This window comes from Eleginops maclovinus, chromosome 7 (assembly GCF_036324505.1).
Source record: "Eleginops maclovinus isolate JMC-PN-2008 ecotype Puerto Natales chromosome 7, JC_Emac_rtc_rv5, whole genome shotgun sequence".
Taxonomy (NCBI): Eukaryota; Metazoa; Chordata; class Actinopteri; order Perciformes; family Eleginopidae; genus Eleginops; species Eleginops maclovinus.
Window position 1 is genome coordinate 20,708,204 of NC_086355.1, and position 10,538 is coordinate 20,718,741.

A 10,538-nucleotide genomic window follows, 5' to 3' on the forward strand; every position below is an offset into this window, starting at 1 on the left:
CAAAGGAGTGTTTGATTGAGGAGTGTTGCCTATTACAGCATAATTAAACAGTGATAATGTTTCATAGGTGTGTTTTGGTTGCATAAATGTTGCCGTTCTGAAACTAATTGAAACTCTTATGGTTAATCATAGAGTAAAGTCACTTCCGTACGCAACCCGAGCTGTTTTGATGGTGTTTGGCTCCCTCTAGTGTCGGATTAACGATAACACTGCTTCTGCCCTCACGGTACCTATCGTCGTTATGCATTGTACCACTAGATTTATCCAGTCGAAAGGAATACATAATAAATGCATGTAATACGTTATACTAACTATTGTGAATACAAACTAGTATATAAAAAGTTCACAGACACAGTTAGCTATTTATACAGTCACGGTGGCCGAGAGGTTAAGGCGTTGGACTCGAAATCCAATGGGGTTTCCCCGCACAGGTTCGAATCCTGTTCGTGACGTTTTTGCGTCGAAAGAAAAATTGCTTATAAATAACTTTATTGGTCTGATTTTAAAACACGACGCTTAAACTGTTTACATTTAAAACTAATGTCATTGTGTACCATGAGTTACTACTATGTGAACGCATTTAACACTCAACCGATATGAGTGTAAGGTGGTTGGTCACACTGACCTTTATTAGATGTTTAATAATAGAATAATCAATTAGTCGTCAAAACAATAAAGACAACTCTTAGCTTTGGATAACAATTTACAGTGGAACCATGGATGACGGACTGAAATCTCACATATGCCTATTCTCGCGTTGTTTGAGATCGGGATTAATTTGGTACAAACCAACTACTCTCTTTATTTTCTTGAAAACAAGTCACCGAATTGCATGCTTGTATTTATGATTTCAGTTTATATATATATATAAAAGTTTGGTAATTATCCTTATTTTGTTCCCTCGACTGTATAACAGCCCACAAAAGGAAAGTTATATGTAGTGTGTACCCCTTCTGTAAGAAAGATAATGGAACGGACTGAGTCGTATAAATTAGACCGGCAACGCACACTGACGTAGCTTTTGGGGCATGGTTTGAAGCAGGGTGAAGCGTGTTCTGAACAACGTGTAGAGATTTTAGGCACCGTTTTCGGTTTTAAATTTATTAAGGCATATATAACCAGATCCTTAGATTATAAGGTTTCAACGTTATATGGGCCACAGTTATATATTGAGACACTAGTGTTTTTGTAAATAATTTGGCCAGACTGCGCGCTAGCAAAGATACAATTCCTTTTTGTTCAAAAGAGGTACACAAAGGAAATTCGCCGGCTTTAACAATACTATCGTAAACTTGAGTTGTCTTAATGGTCGAGAAAGATAATTGTTTCCTTCAAACAGTCTCTAATCACAGACAGTATATCAAGCTCTAGTATTACTTACAGGCAGTTGATGTGTCTCTGGTAAAACGGAAACATCTCAGATTTGATAATACTAATCCCAATAATACTATATTTTCAGTATTCGACATTTAGTCCAATTGCTTCACAAATTCGTTGAGGTCTTTTTCGTGCTATCGGTGAGTGAACAGCTGCTATTATGACGATAATCGTAAAAAGATATATGCACAGAGACGCGTACCCTGAAATCAGAAGAAGGCAGCCAACAAACTAGCTTGCCGCGCTAACGATTAGCAAAGCTACTCTGTTTGCAATTCGGCCACCCTGCTAGTGTCTATGCTGTCAAAAGAAAGCAGTCTAAAGTCCCTGTTATGTTTCAGTTATATCTCCCAGAGTTGGTATTTATTATATTTGACTTGGATGTAGTCGACTACCGTAGAAGCCGGCCCCTGTGACTATAAACATTTGTGCTAACGTTAGTGTTTGGAGTAGGGTGAAGTTAGCATTTGGCTAAAGGCTCATTTGTTAGCTAAAGCTAACGCTGTTCGGTTGTAGCTACAGTGAGCACTGAGTTGCAGTGACAGTAAGGGGACGAGCAGTGGTTATTTTTCCTGTTGAGAAACAATGGCAACCGCAACAGGCGAGGCCCTGTTCTTGCTAAAGGATGTGAAGCCTGGGTCGAAAAATTTGAACATCGTTTTCATCGTGTTGGAAATAGGTAAGTTGATCCGTGACACTGAAGCGTCTATATCCATGTCATCAACTCGTGTATTTGTATTAAAGGGACCAGCGGGAATATCGGTAACATGTAACACCAATGGATACATTTATTGATTTGCACTTTATTTATATTGAACTCAATGTGGCTCATTTCCCCTTTTGTGTTCTCCTTAGGAAGAGTAACCAAAACGAAAGATGGTCATGAGGTGCGCTCGTGCAAGGTGGCAGACAAGAGCGGGAGCATTGCTATCTCTGTGTGGGACGAGCTGGGCAGCCTCATTCAGCCAGGGGACATCATCAAGCTGACCAGAGGGTAAGAGTGATCCCATGCATTCAAACTGGTGACATAACAGTACTTGCTCCGTTGACTTCGTACTACTAACTGACAGATCAATGCATATAGCTATACTTTAATTTCCAGGTGGTTCTGTAGTTACGCATTTGATGAATACTTGTGTTTGTTTTTTGTAGATATGCATCCATATGGAAAGGCTGCCTGACCTTATACACTGGAAGAGGAGGGGATCTACAGAAGATTGGAGAGTGAGTAGCTAACCATAAATACATTTATCTCTATACATCAGTAAAGCTTTTATGACTTTTTTGAATGCCAAACACATCATGCAAAACCAAAAAAAAAAAATGCATCAGAAATAGGATGGTTTTATAACGCAGTTGAAGTATATCAATACACGCCTATTAATTCTATGATGAGAATGTAGAATAATCACATTATCAGCTTTTTTCTCTGACAATATCCTTTTAATCCCAGGAAATCATGTTTATTACTCTGTAACATGCACTCTGGTCTTCACAGATCAGAAGCATCCTCCTGTAGAGAATAACATTTCATAGTTTTCTTTAAGTAATGCATTGTTTAAATCTTAAACGATCACACGATGAAAATGTAAAGTCATTACCCTAACGGAACCCAATTTCTGAATGTTCTGTTAAAACTCTGGTTTTGTCTTAACAGGTTCTGCATGGTGTATTCAGAAGTGCCGAACTTCAGTGAACCAAACCCAGATCTGCTAAACCAAACAAACCAGCAGAACAAGTCTGTGAGTAGCCATCCAAATTATTGCAAATACAGTGATAATACATTGTCAGAATAGAAAATAAAATCAGTCCAAATTACAGCTTATACAGTCCCCCTTTCTCAATACACTGACCTTTTCACATCTATTATACTGGCTCAAACAAGTGTGCTTCCCCATATTATCCTGGTAATCATTTAATCGCTTTACAGGTGGCACAGGTGTACTTTTTTTGTTGTTGCATGATAGTTCCTGTTTTGTTTTTTTTACTCTTTCTCCAATTTCCCTCCATGTTAGAGTAAGAAAGCCATTTTAAGTCACTCTGGATACATCGACTTGTTAGTTGTTGTTTTTTTAAATCCCAATCTGCACTTAAAATGCTATATTGTTCCATACAGTGTTAACGTTGACATTCTCTTCCACATCCAGGGTAAACCAGACCAGAATCAGAGGGGAAACTCTCCACCCAATCAGAATTCAGGTACAACTGCCCCAGGTCAGTATATCTATTCATGCAAATAACCACTGCTCTACCTGTTACTCATTTAAAGGAAACGGCAGTCGTGCATGTCCTTTGGAGTGGTAAACGTCAATGGTATCCTTTCATCGACAATAACTTTTTTCTTACATTTCTTTAGATTCTGAGTATTCTTAAATGGTTCAAATATAGTATTTGGATCAAAATGACTGTAGCATGTCATGTCTGTTAACTTTTGTGTTTACAGACTTACCATTTCTTGACAAACCAATCTGTCAACCATTTGTCTTCATTCAAGTTTCCCTGATGCTGAAATGAAAAATGTCTGGCTGTTTTTTTTTCTCTCTCAAAAAAAAAGCAGACAGTGACACTAATTATGTTAAATAAGATACTAAATCATCTGGAAAATTGTCACAGCAGCAGAAAGTTAACAGGTATTTCACATGAGGGGAAAAAGTGAATTAAAGAAACTGTAAATGTATATACATATCAATGAAAGAAAACATATAAATCATTAGAGTATCTCGAATGTGTACTGTAATAAATTAGAATATGGTTTAATAGACACATTCTTCCCAAATGTAGGTATGGGAGTAAAAGCACACATGTTGCACAGGTATTAACAATGATTAAAACGATACGTGTCCCAGTAATCCATGATGGTGTGACAGCTTTAACAATAAACACACCCTGAATCCAAAGCAGCCAATGAAATTCAGCTTTCATTAATCACACCTGTGAGTGTGTTACTGTGAGGTCTAAAAAGACCTATTAGGGATGACGCATCTTTCTGTGTACTTACCTGTATTTCTCAACCGGCAGGTAATGGGTCTCTTTCTTCATTCAACAACAACAACCCATCAACTGGTCCCCCCCGTGACCCTACGTACGGGGGCATGGGCCGACCCAACGGTCGGTCACCTGGAAACGGAGCACCTGCAGCCACTGCTGCAGGACCCCCAACAAAGTCTTCAGTTACCATTAGCAACGGCAGGGACCCAAGGCGTGCCAAGAGATGAAATTGCGTCGGGGAGGTGGTCATGTGGGAAAAATATGGACATCCCCATTTCCCCCTGCTTTTTTTATAATGAACGTTACTGCCCCTCTTCATCACAGCCTATGTTGGCCTGCAAAATTGTGAATATATCATTAAGCCTTAGTGGTTGAGTGGTGGTCGGCCTTCTTTACCTGTCATCTCTCTGCAAATTGCCAGTCTTGCCCCCCCCCCCACACACACACACACACACACACACACCATTTACACTGTCCTAAACCCAATTATCTTCTTTCAAACTATACACCCTACTTGAGCACTTGATGCACTTTCTTCTCCTAATTTATGTCGGGGCAAACTTGGCTGTCATTTAAATCAGGAAACCCCATTTCTGCTTATTGGTGGAAAAGGCCTTAAGTTGGTGAAAATGGACTGAATGCACGAGCGAACTTCTTCAAAAGGGTCTCCTCCCTCTCTACAGAACTGTATCAGAAGTGACTCTGAAAGGAAAGGTGTTAGTTTAGAATTTTTAACGGTCGGTAGATCCATATTAAACAGTCTTTCATAAAATAACTTTTTTTGCCATTTAATTGTACCTTATTCAAGGTGGGACCACTTGAATACTGGTAACATTGGTTTGGAATAAATTTTACTATAATTCTGCTTCCACATGTAGTCTGTCAAATGTTGAGTTGATTATTCTGCCTGTCATAATGTTATATGACTATAACAAACACACTGCAAGAGTTTTTGGGGGGCCTTTTCTTCAAACTTTTTCTGGAGATACATTTTGCAACAACCCCCCCCCCCCCTCCCCCCACAACAACAGTATAAAGCCCTCAGTGCGCACTACACACTGCCACCATTTAGAGCTCCATGCTATTGCTAACACATTTTAAAATAAGCCTCCCATCAAATTCCGTATGATGTTTTGACTATGGCACCATCTAGTGCCTATTCAGATAAACTGCATTGTTAGTATAGATCAGAACATGTACGTGCTTTATCTCAGTGGTGGGTTGTGTGCTTTTTTTTTATCAGTTTGTGGCAAAAATCACACAATTAAGCGAACATTGAGTTTAAGATTTGTACTTGTGTAAACCAAAAGCCTTTGTGTTTCACTTTGAAGCATTGCATAAACCAAACCCTGTTTTTTCATATCCTTTGTTGCACCAAGCACATCAACGTTATGGCCTCCTGGTGTCGATGTTACCCCATTTAACTTTTTCTTAAGACTGTCTTTATTGATTTTTAAGATTGAAGACAAAAAAAAAACATTAAACTGACAAGACATTACTTGCAATTAAATACATTAATGTAATATTCTTTGCAGAAGGGTATCTAGCTAAAATATAGAAAAATAAAACTAGAACATTTTTTCAAAAATAATTAACCACCTTAACAATTGTTAAACATAACATGAAATCGAGGGCTTGGAACCAGTAAGTGGCATTTTGGGCGAAAATGAGTTCTATGTGTCAAATTAAAGGTCTTGATGAGCTCTATCTAGTCGTGCCAAAAAGACGCATCAGAAATCAACCTGTATTGAATAAAGTAACAAAACAACAAAGACCTAACACAAAAGTTTGAGCATTGTTTAGAGCCAGAAGGGCGCAAGTCCACTTACGCCCTTCTGGCTCTGAACAATACAAGAGCCTACAGTATTTTTCAGAGCTTTGGTCCATATGTAATGCGCACGTTCTGTTGTTCCCATTGGCATAGAGCTATTGAACATTAATTTAAAAAAGGATACGGATAACATATCGCCCACGGCAGTTTTGTCATTGTATGTATAGCCTATATTTTTATTACGCTATCATCATTCAACATGTAGAATCACGGATCAATGATGATCCGTTGCACCACTACTAGCTACTCACTAAACCACACACGGATGTGTATTTGTTCATTACGTGTTCGTTTTCATCCCTCTCAGATCTGACCACAATGACATAGCCGCCAGTAATAACAGTAACAGGACGGATGCTGTGGAGATCAGCCTTCACAAACGTCTTCTTTTCGCATTGAACGAGGTGACGTAGAACTGGTCTAGCTAGGCTAACTTTAACACAATTCACTGAGGTTAGCTAGCAACCTAACAAGCTGATAAGCTTAAGCATGTTAATACACTTTATTTGGCTCAAATAATGTTACTTCAGCAACGTTAAAATGATACAGCATACAATGTTTTTGCCAGAGTACCTGCTACTAGACCTACCTCAAAACTTGTATCTGTAACGTACCCCGAAAATTGTCCAGAAGAACCACTCGCTGACGACTGAGCACTCCACTCCAAGAGGGACCGATGGGTAAAAAACGCGCGCTGTGGTTTATCTTGCTTATGATTGGTCGGTGGTCGTGGAACGCGAGTCATTTGAACAAAGATTTTATTTATTGTGAAGATAGCAAACTTGTTTCTTGCTCATTATACAGTCGGTTATACAGTCTGTGGTTGGTCGGTCAGTCGTCGTCGGTCAGCCCCCCCCCCCCTAAAAAAACTCTTCGGATCTACACGATTCACGTCAATGACATATTTTGAGTTGAAAACGGCGAATTTCGCCGAAAGGTGACTAGTTTGCAGGTATGAATAAAGAGAAATGCGAACAGGAGTGGAAGATTAAACCAGAAAAACAAAGTCTTTATTAGAACAGTGTTTGACAATGAGCTCAATCTTGCCTTTCACACTCCGAAGAAAAATGCATGTTAACACTGTGAATAGTACCAACGTTTAGAAGACAGTGAGAAGACTAATCACAGGGATGAATATGATGCCCACCAGTTAAGAAAGGCCCAGTCCAGAGAACAAAAAGAAAATGATAAAAAGAAAGCAAAAGAACATGTGTCATACAAGGCTGTCACTTTTGACCTGGAACAAGTGTTGACCACTCCCTGGAGCAACGTAAGTAGCCTGCTCTACTCACGCAAGCTAAGTACGTACAACCTCACTGTGTATGAATTGGACACTAAAGATGTCGAGTGTTGCATGTGGCATGAGGGGGAAGGCGGCCGTGGATCTTCAGAGATCAGCACATGTGTTTACAAGTACCTTAAAGAACTTAGTCCTCATGTAAAACATGCAGTTCTTTATTCAGATACTTGTGGAGGACAGAACAGGAATGCTGCCTTTAGCCTGATGTGCATGCATGCTGTCAGCTCACTGCCTCTCTCCACTATTGACCATAAATACATGGAGTCTGGTCACAGCCAGATGGAGAAAAGTGAAAATAGTAACAAAGCAGAATTGTCTATTGTATACACTATTTTAAATTTTTAGAAAATTAATTACTCATGAAGTTAGTGTTTTTAACCAATGTTTTGACCAATAATTTCTGCATTGATCAGCAGATACACCCTATTTGTCTTTAGAAGAATTGGAAATGTTTGGTGGCAAAAAGGCGTATCTGATGTTTTTGCCATATTTTTAAGATTTTACAAGGTTTTAGAACATGTTCATTGTGATAATATGCCATAATATTTGTACTTAACTACTAACTCATATAAGCATGTATGTGCTGGTAATGTTGTGGTTGATGGTTAATAAATACAGTTGATTGAAGTGTGGTCAAAATTTGGTTTTGGCTCTCCTGTAAAGTTTGTCAAATGCCACTTACGCCCCTCTGGTTCCAAACCCTCGAAATGAACATCTCTCCATATGAACACTAGGATATGCACACTTAACTCCATTTGAATCCATATACAAGTTTACTCACCAGCGGCTCAAGTATCACAGGCACACACATATATTCTCCGGCACAAATGCAGGTTTCACGGCTCTCGTCAGTCCAGGCAACACTTTTAAAGAAATAGGGACACGAGAGTTCAGCCATGCGTGACAATGCAATTTAGCGAAGTTCAAGTGGCTAATGCTAAGCTAGCGCCACGGTTGCTAATAAACACTACTATGTACTACTCACGCTCTCGTTTGTCTTTTTGTGTAGAATACACGATCCACTAACCAAACGACAGCAACAAAAACAATAGGATCTCGCTCTCTGCGGCGATTAAAATAGTGACTTAACAGTTAGATATTTTGCTCTCTACATTAGCTTCTACAGTACCGCGAAAGTAAGCGTGCAGCTGCCTTGATGTCTGTCCGGGAAAGAGAGAGTGCGACGTCCTGACGGCGTCTGATTTGCTACGTCATGTGAACTCCCAGTCACTGTTTCTTGCACTTTTAGAAAGGCACATTCGCCACACAAATTTAACAAAATGCCTTTTTTACCAAATCTATTGTGCTGTTAATTTGTGTATACTAATTCTTTTTAATCTATTTATTGTCATATTTAACATTTTAATAAAACATCCTATTTATTCCTCCTATGTAAGATTATTTTAAATCAAACCTATTTATTTATCTGACACATAAAAATACGAATGTATTTATTTATCTATTTATTTCGCCAATGAGCTGATAACTGAATTAAGGCCCTAGTAACCTGGGTTACATATTGTTACTTATTATATTTAAGATTGGATAGATACACTTTTCATAAAACAATTTACGGTTTATAGGTAGCTGTATGCCTATATCTAATCCCCCACACACTAAATCAAACTAAAGTAGATTTGAAACACGTATTGAGTTTTTTTAAGTACGCATTAGCTAGTTGCTTCTGCTGTGTCTCCATCAGATGGAATAGGGAAGTGAGGAACTTTCTATTTGAAGTTACTAGAAACAGTGTTATTGTTTTGAAACCCAATCGTTTGTCCTTCCCGTATGTTCTCAATATGTTTGTGTAAGTCCACTTGTGACAAAATTGCAGTACTTGTGACACTGGAAGTTGAACCACATGAGAAGTGGCAGGAAATGTGATGCCTGCGCTCAAGTGTCAGCACATATGCATGTCATGAGCTGGGAACTTCCTCTCAGCAGGGGTCAATCTGAAATGCAGCATCATGTGGCTGTGGTATTTTTCAGTATTTCCCTGCTTGATGATAATAGGTAGCGAAAAGGCATTTAATCTTTATATGGGATTTCTTCAACAGTTTTTTTTAAATAATTTGTAGCCTATATGTCTCATTTACATTTCAGTACGTATAATTAAATGTTGCTGTATCGAACTCCTCAGTTAACAAAACAAGAAGACATTTAAAAATATGAGTTACCCTGTAAAATAAAAGGATTTCACAGAAAGTACACATTATTTAAAACTTGCATGAAAATGTTAACTGTCCATATGTATATTTTTACCGTTTCGTGTTTTTGGGGGGGATTTTCTTTATTGCATGTGCAATGCCTTTTTTACATGCCGCTTTTACAAAATAAATTCCCCAGATTAGGATCAATATAGTAAAGGTAATTTGATCTACTCCAAACAAACAACTAAGTTAATTTTTCCCAATATTTATGCGAGTATTTAGTATATACTGTATGTTGTCTTTCTAAATACATTTCTTTACTATCTAGACAAGGGCAATAAGTGAACAGGATGTGGAAAAACAGAGAACAAGTTACATTTGATTAACTATGATACTTAAAACAAACCCCACTGTATATATGTTACATCTTAATGATTAACCCAGTGTTTATTATGAAATCATAAATCTGTCATGAACCTGTGGTTTGATTTTGCAGGCAGGGTGACAACACGTCTTATGACATGAATCAGATGACAGAACTCCAGTTTGTTTATAGGGAAGTATTGTGAAGGAATAACCAAACTGATTATTGATCAATTGTGTGATTTAAACGCAAAACACACAACATATAAGTACAAAATAATATCTAAGTCTTGACAAAATGAATTAATTGAATAAAACTATATTTAAATATACAACATTTGTTTAGAGTGTGCTAAATATACTGAACATAAACATATTAAACACAACCGTCAACTTTAATTTTGTAATGTGTGTGATGTTTGTGAAATCTTGAGCAAAATCTAAATGTGTGTGTGTGTGTGTGTGTGTGTGTGTGTGTGTGTGTGTGTGTGTGTGTGTGTGTGTGTGTGTGTGTGTGTGTGTGTGTGTG

The 10,538-nt window shown here is 38.1% G+C and overlaps 1 protein-coding gene and 1 non-coding gene across 3 annotated transcripts; both read left to right on the top strand.

The window, feature by feature from the left end:
- Positions 1-370: 370 nt before the first annotated feature.
- trnas-cga (transfer RNA serine (anticodon CGA)) lies at positions 371-452 on the top strand. Its single transcript has one exon. It is a non-coding gene; the product is annotated as a tRNA-Ser (tRNA).
- Positions 453-1,009: 557 nt separating this feature from the next.
- nabp1a (nucleic acid binding protein 1a) lies at positions 1,010-5,236 on the top strand. Of its 2 annotated transcripts, none has more exons than XM_063887787.1 (6): positions 1,010-2,056; positions 2,233-2,371; positions 2,530-2,601; positions 3,035-3,119; positions 3,525-3,591; positions 4,396-5,236. In XM_063887787.1, exons 1-6 carry the CDS (start codon positions 1,963-1,965, stop codon positions 4,590-4,592), a joined length of 654 nt encoding a protein of 217 aa, XP_063743857.1. In that variant the 5' UTR covers positions 1,010-1,962; the 3' UTR covers positions 4,593-5,236. The 2 variants fall into 2 exon arrangements, with proteins under 2 accessions (XP_063743857.1, XP_063743858.1); XM_063887788.1 differs by having other exon boundaries at positions 3,525-3,576.
- Positions 5,237-10,538: the final 5,302 nt, after the last annotated feature.